Source organism: Corvus moneduloides, chromosome 22 (assembly GCF_009650955.1).
Source record: "Corvus moneduloides isolate bCorMon1 chromosome 22, bCorMon1.pri, whole genome shotgun sequence".
Taxonomy (NCBI): Eukaryota; Metazoa; Chordata; class Aves; order Passeriformes; family Corvidae; genus Corvus; species Corvus moneduloides.
In genome coordinates this window covers 2,077,196-2,098,561 of record NC_045497.1, presented here as the reverse complement: position 1 = coordinate 2,098,561, position 21,366 = coordinate 2,077,196, and the positions used below count along the sequence as shown (strand labels likewise).

General features: G+C 56.9%; 2 protein-coding genes across 6 annotated transcripts; both read left to right on the top strand.

Annotated features, from left to right (window-relative positions):
• The first annotated feature begins 66 nt into the window (after nt 1-66).
• Nucleotides 67-14,062, top strand: TMEM240 (transmembrane protein 240). 5 transcript variants are annotated; one of them, XM_032131692.1, is made up of 5 exons: nt 257-364; nt 1,031-1,320; nt 1,584-1,690; nt 11,441-11,649; nt 13,647-14,062. In XM_032131692.1, exons 2-5 carry the CDS (start codon nt 1,264-1,266, stop codon nt 13,793-13,795), a joined length of 522 nt encoding a protein of 173 aa, XP_031987583.1. In that variant the 5' UTR covers nt 257-364; nt 1,031-1,263; the 3' UTR covers nt 13,796-14,062. The 5 variants fall into 5 exon arrangements, with proteins under 5 accessions (XP_031987585.1, XP_031987583.1, XP_031987582.1 ...); XM_032131694.1 differs by lacking the exon at nt 1,031-1,320 and having other exon boundaries at nt 67-364; XM_032131691.1 differs by lacking the exon at nt 257-364 and having other exon boundaries at nt 788-1,320.
• Nucleotides 14,063-14,089: 27 nt separating this feature from the next.
• On the top strand, nt 14,090-20,527 carry LOC116454747. The gene is made up of 2 exons (XM_032131689.1): nt 14,090-16,491; nt 16,552-20,527. Exons 1-2 carry the CDS (start codon nt 16,304-16,306, stop codon nt 17,300-17,302), a joined length of 939 nt encoding a protein of 312 aa, XP_031987580.1. The 5' UTR covers nt 14,090-16,303; the 3' UTR covers nt 17,303-20,527.
• The last annotated feature ends 839 nt before the right edge of the window (nt 20,528-21,366 follow it).

Sequence of the window (21,366 nt, the reverse complement as noted above, 5' to 3'; positions counted from 1 at the left end):
GCCGGGACCCCTGCAAGGGCCGGCGCGGTCCGTGCGGGCAGAGCCGGCGGAAGGAGGCGCCGAGGGAAGCGCGGGGGCGCGGCGGAGCCCGGGGCTCGCACCCCCGGCCGTGCCCGTACCCCCGGGCGGAGGGAGGGCGGGGGGTCCCGGCGGGGCCGAGCCCGCGGGCGGCGAGAGGGGCCGGGGCCGACCCCGGGCGGAGGAAGGGCGGGGTGAGGATGGCGTGTGGCACTGGAAACGCGGCCAAGCGCCGCTGCCGGGGCTCCGCGTGCGGCTGCGGGGCGGGGGGAGCCCCGCAGGGCCGGCCCGCAGAGCTGCCGCCGCTCGCCATGAGCCGCTCCCGGAGCAGCGCCTCCCCACGTAGGTAAATGCCCGGGCTGGGGAGGGGGCGGCCGGCGCTGCCTGGGCGCATCTTCCCCCCCGCTGCATCCCGCATCCCTCCCCTGCATCCCGCATCCCTCCCCCGAGCGGGGCCGGCCGGCGGCGCGGAGCCACCCGCGCCCGGGAGGGGCTGGGCCGGGGGCTGCCGGCGCGGAGCGAGCGGCGGGGACGGCGCAGCCCCGAGCCGGGAGGGTTCGTGGGGCTCATTTTGGGGGAGATTGAGGGTGGGCGCGGTGATTTGAGGGCTGGGGGGTTTTTTTGTTTGTTTTTTTTTTTTTAATTTCCGATTTTTATTTGGCAGCGCTCGGCAGCGGGGATGATTTTGGGGAGGGTCGGGGGAGAGGATGCGATGAGGCTCCCCCGGAGTGGGTGATTTTTTTGCAGCCTGCCTCCTCCTCCCCCAGCCTCCCCCCCACCCCCCCACCCCGGGTTTGGCTGCCTCGCTTCCCAGTTGCTGCATGAAGGCTGTGCTTGTACCGGCGTGTGCCCGCTCCCGGAGCCGCACACCCGCCGCGACCGCGGCCGGGGGGAGCCCGGGGCCAGCGGCGGGGGTCGAATTTTGAGTATCTTATTTTCCTTAAATTTTTTTTTTTTTTTTTGATTTTTAATTTATTTATTTTTTTTTTTTTTCCTGTCACATTCGTCCTAGAAAAATAAAAAAATAAAGCGGGCAGGGCGCGGGAGCCCGCGGCATCCCCGGCACGGGGGAGTGCGTGTGTGTGCGCGGGGGGCGCCCCGCCGCCCCGCCGCCCCCCGCCGCACCGCAGCGTGCGGGCAGCGAGCGCGATGCGCCCCGCGCTCGGCTCTGCGGAATAGCGCGGCCGCCGCTCGCCCTCCGCGGGCTGGGGGCGCACGGACCCGACCGCTGGCCATTCCCTATTGATGTCCATGAATGCAAACACCATGATTTTCATGATCCTGGGCGCCTCTATCGTTATGGTAAGAGATTTTGCTTATCTCCCTCCCCTCCATCGTCGTCCCCCAACCCCCCCCCTCCCCTCCCCACCCCTTCCACCTTCCCCCCCGCACTGTCCCTCAGCCTGTGCACCTCTGTGTGTGTGTGTGCGCGCGTGTGTGTGCCCCACTGAACACCAAAGATTCTTTTCTTGATGACTGCTTCAGTCTCTGGCAATCAAACTGGAGTCAATGTTTTATTCCATCATCCAGAGTTGACCAGATGCCTTGGTTGTGGGCTCTTACAGGCAATAGCTTGCTTGATGGACATGAATGCGTTGTTGGACAGATTTCACAATTACATCCTACCGCATCTGAGAGGGGAGGACCGAGTTTGTCACTGCAACTGTGGAAGGTGAGTTACCTGCAGAGCCTCTCCCTCCCCTGCCCCCCAGCCCCTTCCCACCTTGTCTCCCCGGGGAGGTGGTGACCAGCGACAGGGAGCTGCTGGCTGGGCTACCATCTTTGCATTCTGGCTGTGCCTCACCTTCCTCAGCAGCTCCTGCATGAACAGGAGCCGGGCTGAGGGGGGGTGGGGGTCGGTGGTTTTTTTCCCGGAAGAAGAGTTTTCTGTGCGCTTGGAAGTCCATTTTCCATGTTTGTGGATAGGCATTCGGGAGCCCTGGGAGAGTGAGTAACTTTGATTCAAACGTCTGTCATTTTGCCTTTGTTGTCAGTTGGGCAGTGATGTTCCCCAGCCTGTTTGTGGTCTGGGTGTTGCAGCTGGTGGTTGTGTGGCTTATAAATGGAACAGGGTTTGGAGAAATGAGAGGATCCCTGTCCAGGCCAGGATGTGGCTGTCTAGGACAGAGTCACTTTGAGGCTTTGCAATCTTTGATCAGATCTTAATTCCCTGTGGCTTTTCCTCCTGGGAGTTGTGATGCTGCTGGACACAGCACACTGAGGAGGCCGGGCTGTGCTTTTGGGGTGGATGCTGTGCCAGGAGTGGTGCACAAGTTTATGACTGGACAAATACCTGCCTCCCTCCGTAGCTCTTGGGAATGCTGAATTCTCCTAAACAACATCTCTCCTGTGTGTAATTGCTGAAGTGCTCAGCTTGAAACTGTGATCTGGCTGCTCTGGAATCCGTTCAGGCCCAGGGCTGAGTTCTGGGGAGGTGAATTTCCCCCTTCTCTGTGGGACTGCTGTTGGTGCTCCTTATCCTGCGCTCCCGGAGGCCTCGCTCCCCTCCTGTGCCTGGTTACTCACTGCCTGCGGGAGAGTTTCTTGTCTGTGGGGGAGGAAAGCAGCGCGAGGCTGTGCCAGATAAAGGACACGCTGGGAGAGCCCTCCCTTGTCACATCCAGCGTTTAGGTTTGAGCTTTACTCCTCTTGGAGCTGCCTCTGGAGCCAGCTGCATCCTGTCTCCCAGGCATCACATCCCCCTGGTGTCCCTGGAGTGGGAGCTGAGCTGGAGCTGGGATGTGCTTGGCTTAGTGAAGAGAGGCTGCTTTGCCCTTCCACGCTGCCTCGCGCCCCAAAGGTGATCGGGGCCTTCCTCCCCACGGTTCCTCCTCAGCCTCCTGTGACAGAACAGCAGAGAAGGCACCGGCAGCACCTCCGGGGCCAAGAGCAGCCAGGCCTGGGGGATGTGGCAGCACACTCAGCTCCTTGGGTGTCTCCCTCTTAAGGTCAATTTGAAAGACTGTGGGCAAAAAATATCCACAGTGTCTTCGACTTGTTTTTGGCAAGGATTTGCTTTTTCTTAGCTTTTTTTTGGTTGTTTTGTTGGGGTTTTTTTGAGCCTTTTTGATGTTTTCTCTTAGTTTAGGACTTTTCCTCTGCTTCTTCCACCAGTTGTTCTTTTTGCTCATCGCTGCTTGGTTCAGTGGTGGTGAAAATGGGCTGCTGGTAATGGACTGTAACGTTTGGAGTGGCTGAGGAGTGACAGCTCTCACAGGTGGCTTGGCAGAGTGTCCCCTCTGCCCACGGCTGAGGAGGTGGCAGGGGCACCCCTCTCTGCTCTCCCTCTGTGTGTGTTGAGGCAGATAAATCGCCCGTGGCGCTCTCCACAGACATCACCGGGTCACTTCTTCGAAAGTGCACGAACCAGCTTCCAAACTGCCGAGCGCGGATGTGAGAGGAGGCAAAAAGCAAAGTTTATCTCTAGCCTCAGGTATGTGGGAGCAGTGGCTCTTGCCAGCAGAAACAGCCCACGAGCCTCTGCTCCTGCCTGACGAGGAGACTTCACAAACCCTCCCTGCGCTGCGGGACCTGGGGTGGCCTCGTGCTGAGGTTTGCTCTGAGCTACTGCCCCGATGGCAGCATTTGGAGCCCTCTGATTTACAGGCTGGACGTGCCTTGTCCCTCCTGTCAGCTGTCCAAGAGCTCGGCCCTTGGGGCAGGGAGCTCTCCCAGGCAGGGCTGTGTCCTGGAGCCTGTTGTCAGCACTGCTACCAGGGCTTGATGAAGAACTTAATTTGCCAGTAACCAAAGGGAGTCCTTGGAGGAGGGAGCTGGCTGCAGTTCAGTGTGTTGCAGGGAGGAATGGGGAAAAGAAGTAAATGTTGCAGAAATGGAAGGGAAGGAGGAATTGGAATGAATGAAGATTGATGTGCAGTGGGCTGAGCTGCTGCAATTAATGATCTCCCTCCTGCCCCAGCCTGGGTCGCAGTGTCAGTCAGACCCAATAACTCATTCAGAAATGTTTTCCTTCCCACTCTCCCGTTCTGGTTGTCTCCTTCCTCAGGGCGTCAGAGTGGAGCCCTTCCCCAGGAATTGTCCACCATGTCCAGGCACCCAGGCTGGACGTGAGTACCTGGCCTTGGGCACAGCAGGATGGGCTCTCCAGGAGGAGCTGCAATCTGCCCTGAGCTCGTGTCCCTGTGAGGGCCTGGGAGCTGTTCCAGAGGTGGTGGCTGTGGGCAGGGAGGGCTGGCTCTGTGTCCCAGGTGCCAGCTGAGGCCAGGTGTGCCAGGGCATGGGGGGCTCTGGGCTCTGTCCTCAGAGCACCCTCAGCCTGGATCCCCACTCCCCTGGCAGTGGGATGGGCCCTGGCTGTTTCCAGCTCCAGTTTGGGACTCCCTTGTTCCTGTCCCCACTTTCTGCTCTGGCTGGGACCCGGTGTTGGTCTCTGGGGAGGCTGGCAGGCAGCAGCACGAGCCGTGCCCAGGCTCTGCCCACATTCTGAGGGCTCTGGGGCCACTGGAGTCCCCCAGGGGCATGGCCAGCAGGGCTGGCTGCTCCAGCTGCCACCCCAAAGAGCTCCTCAGGCTCATGGAGGCTGTGGCTGGGTCTGTCCTGGTGGGCAGGGCTGTGCCTGTCCCTGGGCTCTGCCTGTTCTCCCCTCCATGGGACTCTGGCCCAGCAGGAAGGTCGCAGGACAAGTGCAAGGAGTGCTGTCGATTGTTTTGCCGTGTCCCTAAGCATTCTTTGCGTTTGCAGTGGCTGGGGAAGGTCAAGACACTGGGGAAGGGAACCAACCCCACCTCCAGGTGCTGCTGGATGCTGATCCCCACCCTCACCCTTCCCTGTGGGATCAGGGCCATTGGGGCTGAAGCTGTTGCTTGTCATTTTATGCCAGGAGCAATTTGTTGGGGCAAGAGGGCCTGGGAGGTGCTTTTTGAGTCCGTGGTGTCAGATGGGAGCTGTGACACCTGTGCTGTGCAGAGTTTGGGTGGCTGCAGGGCCTGGAGCCCTGGGCTGGGGGGAGCTGGGCTGCCTGGAGCTGCTCACGCTGCCCTGGCCCTGGCTGGTCCGTATTTGCAGTTTTTTAAGTGGCTCTGAGCCTCTGATTTCAGTCTGAGTGAGCCTGGGCTGGGCGGTGCCTTTGCCACGGAGTGTCCCTGCCCTGGTGGCCGAGCTGGACGTTCCTCTGGGCTCTGAGGGGTGGCTGATGTCCTCCTCCCTGCAGGTGAGGTGTCACCATCAGCCTGGGCTGGACTTTCCCACTCCACAGCAGCAGAGCCAAGGAGGGCAGAGCTGCCAGCACCCCCCGGGCCATGGGAATGCATCCACAGCTGGGAAAACTCTCCTGGCACTGCCTGGGAAGGGGAGCTGGAGTGAGAATGTCAGCAGAGAGACAGGGCTGGCCCTGGCACCTGGAGCTGAGCCTGCACAGACGGGCTGGGCATGACAGGGACTGTTCCTGTGTCACATCTGCCTCCAGGCTGCAGCACGGAGGGGTGACAGCCACGGTCCCGCTTGGCACTCTCCATCCTCGGCGTGTGGAGGCGTCCAGGCTGCCCAAATCCCTGTGCTGGGCCCTGCCCAAATCCCTGCTCGGGCCGTGGCTGTCCCCGGGGAGGGCAGGGCAGGGCTGTGCAGGACTGCAGAGGTGCAGCACTGCCCTCGTCTGAGCCTCTCCGTCCCAGCCAGCAAAGGGTCCTCTCTGGAAGCAGAGAGCTGGCAGCAGATCAGGAGCTGGGTGATGTCATGCAAAGGAAAAACACCAAAGGGTGTCCGTGGAGGAGGCAGGGTGAGCTGGAGGGAGCAGATGACACCTGAACGGAGCAAGGATCTGCCAGAACAGCCTGGGGGGCTCGCAGGTTCCTGGTCTGGAGAGAACAGGGACCTCCAGAGCTCTGGCGTGTGTCCTCCTTGCCACTGACCTTCTGGGCGACCTTGGCTGAGCCTTTCCCTCCCAGGAATTGTCTCTCCCGTGAGCAGGGCTGGGAAGGGCCAGGAGGAGGGTCAGCCTCACCTGGGTGCCAGCACCCTGCAGCAGAGCTGGGGCCCAGCCAGCCTCGGGTCAGCTCTTCCTGCCCAAGGGATGCTCCAGCCCTGCCCTCCCCGGGCTCTGATCCGGGAGGGAAGGGACCTGTCCTGGGAAGAGAGCGTGGGGACCCTGCCATGCCCTGGGCTGGGCACGGGAATGTGTGAGGAGGCTGCAGGCCCTGCCCTGGTGCTGGGATCACTGGGGAGGGTGGCACTGCTGGCAGGAGGGACACGAGGGACGTTTTTCCTCTCTTTCCACCTTTCCCAGCCGCTCTGGAAACCTCTCTGTCCCCAGACCCTCTGTGGACGTGCTGGGAGCGCTCTTTGCCTGGTGCTGGGGAGCACCAGCACTTCCCTGGGCTCCTGGCAGCTGTGCCAGGGCGATGTTTCCACCAGGACCAGCACCGGGGAGATGTTTTCGGCGGTGCCACCACCCTGGTGTGCAGCCTGGCCTTGCTGGGAACGGCTCTGCGAGGTCTGGGCTGCTCGGGATGCTGAGGAACGGCTGCAAGGTCAGGCAGGGATGCAGGGCAGGAGGCTCTGCCTCCCTGCAGCCCTGTGGGGCTCCTGCCTGGGGGCTGGATAAGGCAAAATTCCCCCAAATCCTGCTGCAGCTGGCGGTGGGGAAGGGGCTGGTCCAGCCAGGATGTGGCAGCTGCAGCGTGAGCCCGGGAGATGTGACGTGGCTGCCACTGTCACCTGCCCGGGAGGGAGCCGGGCTGAGCCGGAGCATCGGCACGTCCCTGTCCCCATCCCTGTCCCCGTCCCCATCGGAGCGGGGGGTGAGGGGAGCGGAGAGGCAGCGCCGGGCTCTGTGCGCTCGAAGCAGATCCGTGGCTTTTCCAGCGGCTCCCGAGCCGGGCTGTGGCTGCAGCAGCCGCGCTCACACAAGGTCACCGCAAGGGACAATAGCGCTGGGGGCAGCCGGCAGCGGAGCCGCTGCCCCAGGAGCAGCAGAGGAGCTTGTCCCTCTCTGTCCCAGGCTGGGAATGGGGACAAGGATGCTCCAGCTCGGGCACGCGTGTGCGGACACACAGAGCGAGCTGCCTGTGTCACCTGAGCCGGGTGACAGCACATCCAGCCTGTCCCCTTCTGCTGCCCAGGAGTTTGTGGCCCGAGGTGTGCTGGAATTTCTGTCCCCACCTTTGCTTGTGCTCCCTGTGGAAGCTCCAGCACTGTGGCATTTGAAGTAAAACCTTACAAAACAAAGGCCTTGTTGCCTTTGTAAAATTGTGGCTCAGGCCTGTTACTTTGGCTAGAGAAGGGCTGTGAGGAAAGTCAGTGAGAAGAAAAGCAATTAGTTTTTACCTGTGAGAATGTAGTAACAACAGAAGCATGAAAGTTAAACAATAGAAGGAGAAAACAGCACCTTGAATTCAGAATGCTTATGCCATAGGTGGTGGTAGCACGTTGTGGTTAGTAATAGCCAAGGAGTCTGTTGTAGCAGTTTAGCAGCCAATGAATCTGTAACAGGAATGATAACACACAAAAGGTGTATAAAAGAGGCTGCTTTGTTTAATAAATGGCTTTTTGGCCCTTGAAAGAGGCACTGTCCGGGTGTGTCATGACCACCCCAACAGCGGCACAGCACAGCCAGGCTGGGCACGGCTCGGGATATCCCGGGATCCCCTGAGGGTGGGCACAGAGGGGAGGTGGCACGGGGTTAACCCAGCACTAGCTGGCACTGCCCAGGAATTGGCCCTCAGGAATCATTTGGTGCGTCCTTTTCTTGTAAATAAACACGGACAGAACACGGGTTTGGCTGGTGAGGGCCTCATGTGACACCTCTCTCACAGGGCCGTGGTCCCCAGAGACCTCACACCCACCCCTGAGCAGGGGCTGAGGTGATGCCAGGCTGAAGAGGGTTTTGTCCCTGAGGGGGGGTTTTGTCCCTGAGGGGGGGTTTTGGCTCTGAGGGGGGGTTTTGTCTCTGAGGGGGGGTTTTGTCCCTGAGGGGGGGTTTTGGCTCTGAGGGAGGTTTTTGGCTCTGAGGGAGGGTTTTGTCCCTGAGGGGGGGTTTTGGCTCTGAGGGAGGATTTTGGCTCTGAGGGAGGGTTTTGTCCCTCTCACGAGGGTTTTGGTTGGTGAAGTGAGCCCTGGCTGCTGGGCTATGGCAGGGTTGTGTTCTGAGGAGCCAGACCCTGCCTGCCCTGCCCTGGCAGTGCCCTGGAGGAGCTGGTGGGGGTTTCCTGCGCCCACCCCCTGCTCAGCTCAGAGCTGACACGTTCCCCCTCCGGATCTGGGCATGTTCCAGTTTCCAATCCCCCGGGCACGAGGTGGGACCCTGGTCCTCTGTGCACTATTAATAACATGCTGTGCTGATGGGACGGGGTCTGATTCCCTCCTGGAACATCCCCCAGGGCTTCAGCAGCAGCAGAAAACTTGTGGGGCTCTGTCCCTGCTCTCGTCCCCATCTCTGTGAAGGCAAGGGAAGGATAAAATTCCCTGCAGCCCAGCTCTCCCAACTGTTGCAGCAGCAGGAAAAATTCATCTTCCCTGGGCTTTGCTAAACTCCTTCCAGAAAACTCCACAAAGTGGGAATGCAGCTCTGGGATCTCCTCTGTATGGAATTATTCTGGTGACTCGGGGTTCCCAAAAGCTGGAGGGCTGCAGAGCCTCAGGTGTTTTCCTGGGGAGCTTTAGTGACAGGAGGCTTCTCTTTTAAGGAAATTCGCACCTGGGATCCAAACTTTGGTTTCTAATTGTGGGTAATGGAGTTTCCTAATCCAGGCAGGGCAGAGGTCTTACCCTCTGTTGAATTTGGCCTCCCGTGGAGCGGCAGGGACTCCAGCTCTGAGCCTGGCCTGGAGCCACGGGCTTTGGGGACAGTCCCCTGCACAGGGAAAGGGAGCTGGTGACCCCAGAGGAGAGCCAGGCCCTCAGAGCTGCCCTGAGGTGCTGCTCAGCAAAGGGAGAGCTGGAGGAGATCCCACTGCAGAGTGCAGAGTCAGCCTGCACCGACACGGACGAGGCAGGCAGGAGGTGACCGTGTCCCTTCCTTGGTGCCTGGCGAGCAGGGAACGAGGGCTGAAGGGGAGCAGGGTGGGAGGAACACCCCCTGTGAGGGGTGAGGAGCCCTGTGCCCATGTTGGGGCAGCACTGGTGGTGTTGGTCTGTGTGTGACATCCCTGAGCAGAGGCAGGGGTGAGCTCCAGGACCTTCCTCTTCTGGTGAAAACCACCCCAGAGCTCTGTGCTCGCTCCTAGGAACCTGTCCTGGGGGTGTGTGGGGGGGGGGAGTTTGGGTTCCCTGAGCCTCAGGGATGGCTGTGTTAGTGCTGGGGGGGGTTCAGGTGACACAGCACAGGTGACACAGCACAGGTGACACACAGGGCTTGTGACACGGCCACGCAGAGGAGACACAGCCAGGCCCTGCCCAGGAAGCTCCAAGGAGTCCAGACTTTGTGGATTCAGCCTTTAGGCTGTGCCTGTGCTGCAGAAAGCAAAAGGGAGGGAATTGGGGCCCGGCCAGGTGTCCCTGTGTCGTGGGACATGGGAGATGTGTGTGTGCAGGGATTTGGGAAAGATTTGGGGAATCGTGGCACATGGGAGGTGTGTGTGTGCAGGGATTTGGGAAAGATGGAGCATGGCAGATGTGGGTTTGCACTTCAGGCATCAGCAGGAATTTGGGAAGAATGGGATGTGGGAGATACGCGTTTGCAGGGATTTGGGAAGCATGGGACATGGGAGATGTGGGTTTGCGGGGATTTGGGAAGCATGGGACATGGGAAGTGCTTGGCTGCATTGATGGGAACCCTCCCGTTCCTTTTGGGGAGCCCTCCCTCACGCAGCCTCTGCCCCCGGATTTTCCAGTGCCAAAAGAGGGAAAATCTCTGTTCCAAACCATGCAGCACGAGGAGGCAGGAGCAGGGCTGCCCTCAGCCATCAGAGCTGCCATCTCCCGTCCCTTCCCAGCCTGCTCCCTTTTGCTGGATGGAAATGGGGACTGGAGGGTCTGGTTGCCACCCCGGAGCCCTTGCCAGCCCTGTGCCAGCACCCCCGGTGCCTGTGGTGCAGGTGGCCCCCATTAAGGCAGCGCTGAGATTAGGGCTGTTTTCAGAAGGTTCCTTTGAGTGGAGGTTTGTTTGTGTAAATATTTGGACGTTTCTCAGGCGTGATTATCGAGCAACCTGCACCTCATGAATATTCAGAGGCCTCAGCGATGCCTCCTCTGCTCGGCGAGTGGGAGCAGCGCCTGGGCGAGGAGGGACGGGATGCTGGGGACACTGGGCAGCGCTGGGACAGCCCCGTGCTCCTGGACTGGGGGCACTGGCGATGCCAGGATTGTGGTGGTGGAAGGCACGCGGGGCTGGACCTCACCTGGCTGGGCGTGTGGTCACTCCTGGGGTGTGGTCAGTGCCCGGCTGAGCGAGGCTGGGCAGCCTCGGCTCTCCTGGGAAGGTGAAGAGCTGCTCGAAGCAGGTGCAGAGCTCCAGAGCAGAGCTCTGCCTCCTGCATCCCCCATCCTCCGGGATCCTCCCACCCCTCACAGCTCCCAGGGACCTGTCACTGCTCATCCCCTCCCGTGCAGCCCCCACAGCCCTGCCTGGTTTTTTTCCTACTCTACAACTCCCTCACCCCATCCCTGCCATTTTCCTGCTTTTCCCCAGGTGAACCTGGGTTTTTCAGCTTCATCCCAGGCTTGGTCTCCATCACCTCATGGCACAAACGAGCCCAATCCCCCTCCTGGCACGGGGCAGCCTCTCCAAGCCCTGGGAGCCTTGGGAAGCTTCGGAGCTGGGAGAGCTGCTCCTTTACCCCTGGAGGTGTTCAGGGACCTGGGGGAGCTTTGCCAGCAGCTCCAGTGCTGGGAAGGATTCTGGCTGTCTGCTCCAGGCAGGAATTGCTGCCTGGTCCTGGAGGAAGCCCCCAGATCGAGGAGCAGGAGTAGCTGAGGTGGTCTTGGAGCTCGTGGGACTTTTCCAGGAGCGAGAGGCTGCAGGAGGAATTCCTTCCTGTGCCTCCTCTGTGGCTGTAAACATGCTCTGCCCTGATGTGTGAGGGACACGAGCCTCTTTTCACTGAGGGAGAGGGGACACAGAGCAGCAGATCCTCTGTGGGGACATCTGCGGAGCCCAGGGCAGGGCAGCAACAGGACAGTTGTCCCTCCTCCAGGGGATGGTGGTGGTGGCACTTTCAGGGCTACACAGCTGCTCTGGTGGCCTCTGCCTCCAACATGTGCCCTCTGCATCCCGGGGGTGGCCTCGTGCCATCCTTGATCTCCTCTCCTGTGTTGTAGATGATGAGCCGGGGCACAGGGAGCCGTGTCAGGAATGTGACATCAGTTCCAGCCGTGGGGTTTTGTGCTTTGCTCCCTCCCTCTGTGCTGACAGCAGCACAAAAAGGCAGGACAGCCCTTCTCTTCCTGGGGATGGTGGGAGGAACGGGGAGGAAAGGTGAAAGAAAAATCTCCACTGATTTTTTCGCCCCTGTTTCTGCCCCTGCTCCAGGCATCATGTCCATTATGTCATCCCTTACGACGGGGACCAGTCAGTGGTGGACTCCTCGGAGAATTACTTTGTGACTGACAATGTAACCAAGCAGGAGATTGATCTGATGCTGGGACTTTTGCTGGGCTTTTGTATAAGCTGGTTCCTGGTGTGGATGGACGGGGTTCTCCACTACGCCGTGCGGGCCTGGAGGACCAGCCGACGGTATGGTAAGTGCTGCTCCTCCTCCTCCTCCTCTTCCTCCTCTTCCCTCAGTCCCTGCCCTCTCCTTGGGAGCTGGAAAAGGCCAGCCTGATGCTTTATCCCACGTGGATGTGGCACAAACCTGGCCAGGCATATCCCGGCCCTATTGATGCCAGGAGCTCGATGGTGCTCGCGGGTCGCTCCCAGCTCGGGATGTTCCACGATTCCCTGACCCGAGCAGGGGTGTTGGTGTGGGAATTCTGTGGGCAGAACATCTTCGGGCTGGACCAAAATTCCCCAGAAAAATCTGGATTTTTTTTCTTTTCCCTAGTGCTGCTGGGAGAGCAGGCTGGTGTTGGTTGTGTAAAGCTGTGACATTGTGGTGACAGTGACAGACATCTGCGTGGTGTCAGCTGAGGTTTCCCACCCTCACAGCTGTCCAGATGGGGAGATGTTTTGTTCAGTTGTGCCATCAGCCCCACGGGGGAAAGGATTGGGCAGAACAGTCAGGCTTTGGAGCAGTTAAAATCCTGAATTAACACCCTGAGGAGCACCCAAAGATGCTCCTTCAGAGGCTCTCTCTGCCCCATGTTCCTCCCTCAGCAGGGGCATCCCGTGGATTTTAATATTTGGAGGAGAAAAAGATGACAGGAAAACGATTAAATTAGAGAATGACTCGAAATTCCCTCAGAATGTGCCTACAAATCTCCATCTCTCCAGCTCCTGGCTGATGGTGCTGTTAAATCACAACTCAGAGGAGAAGGAGAAGCGAGCGAGAGGAAGATTTATCTGCAGGCCTATCAGAAATTCTAATTAGGGAAGTGGACTCTCTCTTTCTAAAAACTCAGATAAAAAACGATATTAATTTCCCATCAGTCTTCCCAAATCCCCAGCAGCAGTTTCTGAGTCAGGACTCTCCCGGGGCTCCGCTGCTGCTGCTGTTTCCCAAGCAGGGGCTGATTTTCCAGTGAGATCTCAGGTTCTGAGAGCCAGTTTTGGGGCTGTGACTCCTGATTCTCATCAGAGATCAGAGCTGCTGGAGGCAGCAGGGCTGGCAGGGGCTCTCCTTGTGGTGAGGTGTTCTCCAGAGCTGGGATCACCACCCAGCCTACCCCTTGTGAATGGAGGCTTTTATTTTTAGTAATTAATTTAGTATTTCAACTAATTGATCTCTTCTGTTTCATTTTTTCCCCCCTCCTGGTGTTTGCCTATTTTAAGGCTTTTATAAAAGGCTTGGCCAACAGTGCAGTGAACCTAAATATTTCCTATTTATTCAGAATCAACGATGCAAATGAGTAATTTTAAAGGCAGCAAGCAGAAAGGAATTTGTTTCTTTGTTGAACAAAGTGAAAATTCCCTTCTGAGGAAAGAAATGGAGCCAGGGGCAGGGGAAACACAAATTCTGTGCTGGTACAGGGCGAGGAGTGCACGAGCACCACTCAGCAGTGACTCAGTGTCACACTGGGGCCTGATCAGCTCCAACCATGGCCTGTTACAATAACCTGGAGCTCCTTCCTGATGGGAGAGGTTCCTCAGAATAGCAAATATTCCCTAGGAACTCAGACAGCAGCTCCCTAGTAGCTGCAGGGCTGGTCAGGGCAGTCGCCAGCACCTCACAGCCGTGGACTCAGAGACTTGTTTGGGATGGAAAAGACCTCAAAGACCATCGAGTCCAACCCACTCCCAGCACAGCAGCTCGTCCTTGGGCCATCTGTGCTTCTCTGGGACTTCCCAGTTGCCCTTTGAGGAGTTGGGCTCTGTGTATTTCTGGGTGGAATCAGGCAAAATTTTCATGGGAGTGGGTGGCAGCTGAAATGCTGCTGCAGGGAAAGGTTCCTGGGCTGAGGGATGAGCTAATGGGTAAAAAATGACCCTGGCCAGGTGTTGGGGGCAGAGGGTGGCACTGGTGCCACAGCCTGTCCCTGTGCAGCCCTGAAGGGAGCTCAGGGGTGGCTGTGCCTTGGGACAGCACCCTCACCTCTCCCTGCAACCCCTCACCTTCCCTCTCCTCCCTGCCTTCCAGACAATTCCTGGTCTTGGATTCCGAAATTTTGTAACTTGAAGGAGTTCAGGAAACGTCACCACCGGCAGTACGAGGAGGCCACCGGGAACATGGTGCACATCAAACAGAAGCTGTACCACAACGGGCACCCCAGCCCCCGGCACCTCTGAGGGACACCCTCCCCTCCAGGGACTGCAGCCAGCTTTTAAAACACACAGGACTTCGCTCTTCCTCCAGGGGAACAGCCTCTGGTTTGCTCCCAAGCCAGCTGAGGACAGGATTTTACGGAATCCAGCCCGGGTGTCCATGGGTGGACGCGCCACGATGCACAACTAAGCCAGTCCTGGATGCTACGCAGCCAAGACATTGCACTGTGTTCCACATTTTATTGTCAGACTCGTTTATATATGTAAAAAAAAAAAAAAAAAAAAAAAAAAGCAGACAAACAACAACGACAACAACAAAAAACCCAAAAAGAGAGAGAGAGAGAGAGAAAAAAGAGATTTGCATTATACTTTCAACGCCCCCCCCCCCCCCCTTTTCAGCTGTCCTGCACATCCAGGAATGTTGGCCGAGGGGATGGAGGTGGGACAGCACGAAGAAGATGCAGAGTGTCTCATCCAAGAGCTCCAGTCCCCCGTTTCTTTGGTCCTCTGGCTGGGTTTTGCCCTGCTCTGCCCCTCCCGTGCCTAGAATGGCTGGGCTGGGCACAGGTTTGGCTGGGGACTGCTGCCAGCGGGGGCGGGGGGAAGGCACAGTGTCCCTTTTGGTTTTGCTTTGGTTCACGTTCTGGGGAGTTGCTGCAGGGGAAGGAAGTGCTGGGGATGTGTAAGGGGTTTGTTGTTTGCAGTGCTGTCCACTGAAAACCTGCCTTAAGCAACCCAATCTCAGAGCCAGGGGGATGGGGCTGTGAGGGCTCAGCCCGGGCTGGTGCCGCTGGTGTGGTGGCACTTTTGGTGGCAGGGCTGCTGTCCTTCACTGGAGGAGGGTGGGATGTGTCAGATCTGACTTGTCCCTCTGCTCATAAACACCCCCCACCCCTTGCCTGGGAGGAAAGGAGCTGCTCTGCCCCTTTTCTTGTGGGGTGAGCCCGAGGTCCTGGTTAAAACACCCCAAAACCACTGACAGCGCAGTGAGGGGGCCCTGAACAGCCTCACTGCTCCTGCACATCAAACACCCCCCCTTGCCTGTGGGGCTTGGCTTGAGGGACACACAGAGACTTGGGCCTGAAGCCAAACTCCTCTCCAAACATCCCAAATGTCCCCAAGGCTGAGTCAAAGGGTGAGGATGCTCCGATGTGGTTTTGCCTTTGCTTCCCCTGGTGTGGATTTCGAGGCTCTGAAAGGAACCTCCCCCTCCAGAGACCTCCTTTACTCCCAGGCAGAGGGGTCTGAAGGTGCTGGAAAGCCCACAGTGGTGGTGTCTGGTCCCTGCTCTGGTCCTGTTCTCCTGAAGGCAGCAGCAGCAGGGGAGCCCAGGCTGTGGGATGTGCTGGGCAGCACAGCCAGGGTGGGGAGAGGGAGGATTTACTGGGAGGGAGGAAGGAGGAGGGAGATGCTCTCCCCAGGAATGTGACAGCCCTGAGCCCCCATTCCCCCTTCATCCATCGTTTTGTACTGAGTGGGTTTGGCTGAAATGGGGAAAACACCCAGAACTGAAGGATGGGGAGAATTGCCAGAACCTCTCCTTTCTTCCACGGATTCCTTGACACTCTGAGTGGCCTCCTGCTGTTTGATGGCAGGGAAAAGGACACCACGACTCCTGCCCTTCCCTCCCTGCTCCAGCTTCTGTGTCTTGGGTTTTTTTTTCTATTTCTTATGCCCAGTTCAGTTAATTACAAGCCCCCAAACTACCCAAACATTCCCATTTCTCTGCCATCCCCACCTTTGCTATTCCCTAGTGCCTCTTGTCTTGGAGCCCCAGGTTCTTTCTGGACCTAAACAACTGCCTGGTCCATTCTTGTGTCTGTTTGGCTGTCTGTCATTCCTGGCTGTGATGTCTGAAATTCCTTAGGATCTAAGGAACAACTTTTCCTTGAGCAGCTCCTTTCCCTTGCAGCCTCCTGGCAGGGAAGAGCAGGGACTGTGTTATCAACAAGTCCTCAGGGGGGACAGCATTTTGTAGGGGAGGAAATTCCATCGTGATAAGGACAAATATCGAGTCCCTGGGATTGGTTATGGGGGGAGAAAAAAAGCACTTTAAAAGTAATTTTTCCACTTGCAGCCTCTCGCGAGAGAGACTTAAGGCAGTGACCTAAACTCAGACTGAATGTAAAGCCTGGCTCTGCCCTGCTCTAGCAGCTGACCTTGGTTGAAATATCATTAAAAATGGAACAACTGGAAAGGGTGAATGTCTCACACCCCTTAAGTTTGATCTGTCTGATCCACAGCAAAATTTTATAAGAATTTGAGGCTCTGGAAGAAAGGGGGAGAAAAAAAAAATCTACACAGTAAATATTCCTGCTGTTTAAAACCAGAGTTTTAAAAAATCTGCAGCTCTCTCTTGCTCACACTTAGGCAAAAAAATAAACCAAGAAATGCTCTCAGTGCAGTTAAATTTACTGGGAGTAACTCACTGGTCTGTAATCCAGGGAAAGCAGGCAGGTTTTGTTGAGCAGGGTCGTCCCAGCACACACTAAACCAGCGGGATTAATCCTGGGGAAACGCTCCTCATCCTGAATGAACGAGGGCCAGAATTCCTCCCCGTGCAGGGTGGGAATCCTGACCCAGCACATCTGGGATGGTTTCAAACTCCTGGGCAGGGACACCAAAACCAGGAGAGTTTTTCCTGAGAGCCTCAGGTCTGCCCTGTCTCCTCTTTGGGGAACGAGCTGCCAACGGGAAAGCAGAAGTGAAGGAGGCAGCTGGTTTTGGGGTGTTACAGCTGTTTTGGGGCTGTTACAGCCAGTTTTGGGGTATTGCAGTGGGTTTTGGGGTGTTACAGCCGGTTTAGGGGTATTGCAGTGGGGTTTGAGGTATTACAGCTTATTTTGGTGTGTTGCAGCTGGTTTTGGAGTATTACAGCTGTTTTTTGGAGTGTTGCAGCTGTTTTTGGGGTGTTACAGCTGTATTTGGGGTATTACAGCTGTATTTGGTGTGTTGCAGCTGGTTCTGGGGTGTTGCAGCTGGTTTTGGGGTATTACAGCTGGTTTTTGGAGTGTTGCAGCTGGTTTGGGGTATTACAGCTGTATTTGGTGTGTTGCAGCTGGTTCTGGGGTGTTGCAGCTGGTTTTGGGGTATTACAGCTGGTTTTGGGGTGTTGCAGCTGGTTTGGGGGTATTACAGCTGATTTTGGTGTGTTGCAGCTGGTTTTGGGGTATTGCAGCTGGTTTTGGGGTATTGCAGCTGGTTTTGGGGTGTTGCAGCTGGTTTGGGGGTATTACAGCTGATTTTGGTGTGTTGCAGCTGGTTTTGGGGTATTACAGCTGTTTTTTTGAGTGTTGCAGTGGGTTTTGGGGTATTACAGCTGTTTTTTGGAGTGTTGCAGTGGGTTTTGGGGTATTACAGCTGTACTTGGTGTGTTGCAGCTGTATTTGGGATATTACAGCTGTATTTGGGGTGTTACAGCTGTATTTGGGGTATTACAGCTGTTTTTTGGGGTGTCGCCGAGCCAGCATCACCCGGCAGCCCCTTCTCCCCTGCTGCCACCATCCCTCCTGTCCCTGCCCCAGCTCCTGAGCCGATGCTGCTCCAGGCTGAGCCCTGCCAGCCCTGTCCCTTGTCCCCGTGTCGCAGCGGGGCCGCTCTGCCGCCGCCCCATCGCTCTGTGCATGTGTTTGTTTTGTTTCTCTCCGCTCGTGGGGGTGTTTTCTCCTCGTCGAATTGTCCCCGCTGTGCTCGTGTTGACTCGTTTGCTGTTCTCTTGCCTCTGATCCAGTCTCCGTACACACCCCAAAAAAAAATAACACACCAAAAAAACCCCCAACCCCAATAACAACAACACCCGAACCCAGCAACAACCCCAGGCAAAGAGGGCTGAGTTGGGAGCAAATTTGGCAGCAGGGAGTGGGCACAGCAAGGTCAGGGCTGGGCAAGGAGCTGGGCAGAGCCTGGGGAAGGGAAAACAGGGATGAGAAGTGTGGGAAGTGCAGGACAGCGGAGTGGGAAGTGTGGGCCCCGTCTCAGCGCTCGCCCGCCAGATGCTCCGGGGGAGGCTGCAGGCTCTGGTGCTGGGGGGGATCTTGTGGGGTATTTTTGGAGCAAAGACACAGCTCAAAACTCCATGTGCTGGTTCTCCAGAGCTGGGATTGGTGCTGGGAATGTTCTCCTGTGGTTTTGGTGTGAGGAGCCCCTCTGGGAATGTTCTCCTGTGGCTTTGGTGTGAGGAGCCCCTCTGGGAACGTTCTCCTGTGGCTTTGGTGTGAGGAGCCCCTCTGGGAACGTTCTCCTGTGGTTTTGGTGTGAGGAGCCCCTCTGGGAAGTTCTCCTGTGGTTTTGGTGTGAGGAGCCCCTCTGGGAATGTTCTCCTGTGGTTTTGGTGTGAGGAGCCCCTCTGGGAATGTTCTCCTGTGGTTTTGGTGTGAGGAGCCTCTCTGGGAACGTTCTCCTGTGGCTTTGGTGTGAGGAGCCCCTCTGGGAATGTTCTCCTGTGGCTTTGGTGTGAGGAGCCCCTCTGGGAACGTTCTCCTGTGGCTTTGGTGTGAGGAGCCCCTCTGGGAACGTTCTCCTGTGTTCCTGGTGTGAGGAGCCCTTCTGGGAAGGTTCTCCTGTGGTTTTGGTGTGAGGAGCCTGTCTGGGAATGTTCTCCTGTGGTTTTGGTGTGAGGAGCCTGTCTGGGAATGTTCTCCTGTGGTTTTGGTGTGAGGAGCCCCTCTGGGAATGTTCTCCTGTGGTTTTGGTGTGAGGAGCCCCTCTGGGAAGGTTCTCCTGTGGTTTTGGTGTGAGGAGCCCCTCTGGGAACGTTCTCCTGTGGTTTTGGTGTGAGGAGCCCTGGCCTGGCCGCCTGCACGGGGAATGGTTGGGAAGGAGAGGTGTGGAAAGCAGAAATCCATTGCCTCACCCAGTAGCTCTTTTTTAAACTCAAATCCCATCCTCAGTTCTGGCTCTGCTGAATAAACCCCTGGCCAATATAAACAACAAACAGTGAGAAGGGCCCTTCCTCTTTGAGGAACAGTTTGGGAAGATGTCTCCTGTATCCCATCCATGCATCCATCCACTGTGCCCTCTCACTGCTGAGCCAGCCAGGGACACCTCAGCTGGCCCATCTGGCACCACCTCATCCATAAGAAGCCCAGGAGAGAGCCTGGGATGGTGTCCCAGGCACTCACAGCACGCTGGGGTGGGTTTAGTTACTCTCACTGCTGTTCTACCTCATTTTCTGGTTGCATTTTCAGCTGGGGGAAGAAGAATCCCTGCTAAAAAGGGGTGTTGAAAACAGCCACTGAGGTGATGAAGGCACTGGAGCATCTCTCCTTTGAGGGAACTGGGAAAGCTGGGACTGATCATGCTGGGGAAGGATCAATCCCTGTAGGGAGAGTGCAAAGAAATGGGAGCAGGCTCTTTAAGAGGTGTCCAGTGATGGACCAGAAGCACGAAATGAAACATGGGGGGTTCTACTTGAACATCCTGCACGTGGTGAGAAGGGAGGGTGATGCTCACCTGTGCTGGAGGGAGAGGCTGGCAGGAGCTGAGGGGCACAGGGAGCTCAGTGTCACTTCAGATCTCACCTCCCAGCACTGTTGAACATCCAGCCCGGCATTGATGAAGAGGTTTGGGTCATCACAGAGGTGATGAAGCTTCTTCTGCATTCAGGGGGCTTGGAGGGTAAAAACAGCCAACAGAACCTCCCAGAGCACCTCTGGATGTGGAAGAGCAGAAGTTCTTCCATGATTAGAGCATGTGGTACAAATAGAGACACTTGGAGCCATCATTTTCCAGCCTGGATGCACCGGTGGGACAGTTCTGGGTTTCAGTGAGCAGCAGTGGGACGGAGAGCAGGGAATTATCTGTTGGGCAGGGACACAGGACTGCTGCTTCCACCCTGGGATGGGGTGAAAGTGAAAAGTCCCCTCAGCCCAGCTCCCTGGGGTGGCCAGGAGGACAAGGAGCAGCAAGTGAACTTCCTGAAGGAAATAAAAGACTCAAACAAAAAGAGCCAGGCCTGTGCCTTCCCTGCAGGTGGGGCAGAGGAGAGGGAAGCAGAGGAGTGGGAAGATGTGGCAGAGTCAGGAGGAGCCGCTCGGCCTGGCTGGGCTGTGGGGGTCCTGCTCCGGGTGTTCAGAGCTCTGCGTGTCCCCACGTGTCCCCTGCATGGAGCCCGGCCCTCCTTTGGCACCTCCAGCCATTTGCGCTCGTTTCTTTTGCAGTTTCACCTCTCGGCATTCCCAGCAGGGCTGACCCCGGGGTGGCTCAGTCCCAGCTCCCACCGAGGCAGAGGAAGCCCTGCACTCACTGCAGGGAGGTTTTTCACTTGTGAAACACCAGGACAGAGCTTGGAGTGCTGTTTTCCCTGATCGTTAATCCCTCTTTTCTTTTTTTTCCTGCACCCAAACCACTTCTGCATGCAGCAGGCAGGGAGAGGCACAGCACAGACTACCAGAGAGAGAGATTAAACTCTGCTCCGAGTCTAATCACAGGATAATCTCTACTGTGGTTGAAAAGCAATAATGGCTAATTTTTTTACTAAATACACTTGCACAGGCAGATGTCACCCAGGGCTTGTGCTCTCCAGTGGCCAGAGGGGTGGCAGCCTGTGCTGAGGCTCCGGGGAGCAGCTGAAGGTGCAGAGAGCTTGGGGTGGGGGAGGCAATAGAAAAAGCACACTGTGATTTTATTTGGGTCAACGAGTGAGTGTATTTCAGCCATTCCTTCCCTTTCAATAAGATGTTTGTATAATAGAGAACCAGTTCAGCTCCTGGAACTAAGCCCGTCCTTTGCTGTTTGTCAGTAAAATAGTTTTTTGCATGTTTTTTGCATCTGAGTGGTTTTTCCAACCCTTTGAAGCCAGTGATTCCCCCTGGGGCACAGCTGGGGCACCACAGAGCAGCAGCTCCCCGGTTTGGGGCAGGGGGGTGACAGGAGGAGGTGCAAACAAGGCTGGGGGGTGGAGTGGGAGAGCTGTCCTAACCTCTGAGTTCTGTGACATCACAGGACACTGTCCCAGATTTTCACCTGCCTGGCTCCTGCTCGTTGGGATAACAGGGGAGCTCTAAGATCTTTAAAAGAAGATAAAATATTTCACTAAATTAAAAAAAAAATATTAAATATTAAATTTAAATATTAATATTAAAATGTTTCACTAAAATTCACTAAAATTCTGGATGCAAGCTGCCTCCAGAGAGGAGCCTGGGCCTCTCCTGCCCGTTGCCTGCAAGGGCAGGAAAGGCAGGAAGAGGGCAGGAATCTCAGGCCTTTGGCATGGAAAAGTGGGATCATTTCCCATTCCAGCAGTACTGGAATCTGCCACCATGAACCAGTTCTTCAGCGTCTCCCATTCTGCTCCTTGCTGGCACAGGGCCACCCACACAGAACAGCTCTGACCCTGCCACAAAGGTGGTGATGCAGGACTGGTTCCACGAGTCTGGGCACAGCTGGGCACATCTGGGCACGTCCCAGGCTTGGTGCAGACAAAGCAGAGCAGACAATAAACCCCAGCACCCGAGACAAGGGCTGATAGAAGATTCTGAGTGGTTTTTCTCCACCCAAAGCACAAGCACAGGTTGGCAGGGAAGCATTTCCCGGGGAGATTCCCACCTTCCCGAGTTCCAGAACAGGGACGCAGTGCCAGGGCAGCGTGTGGTGCT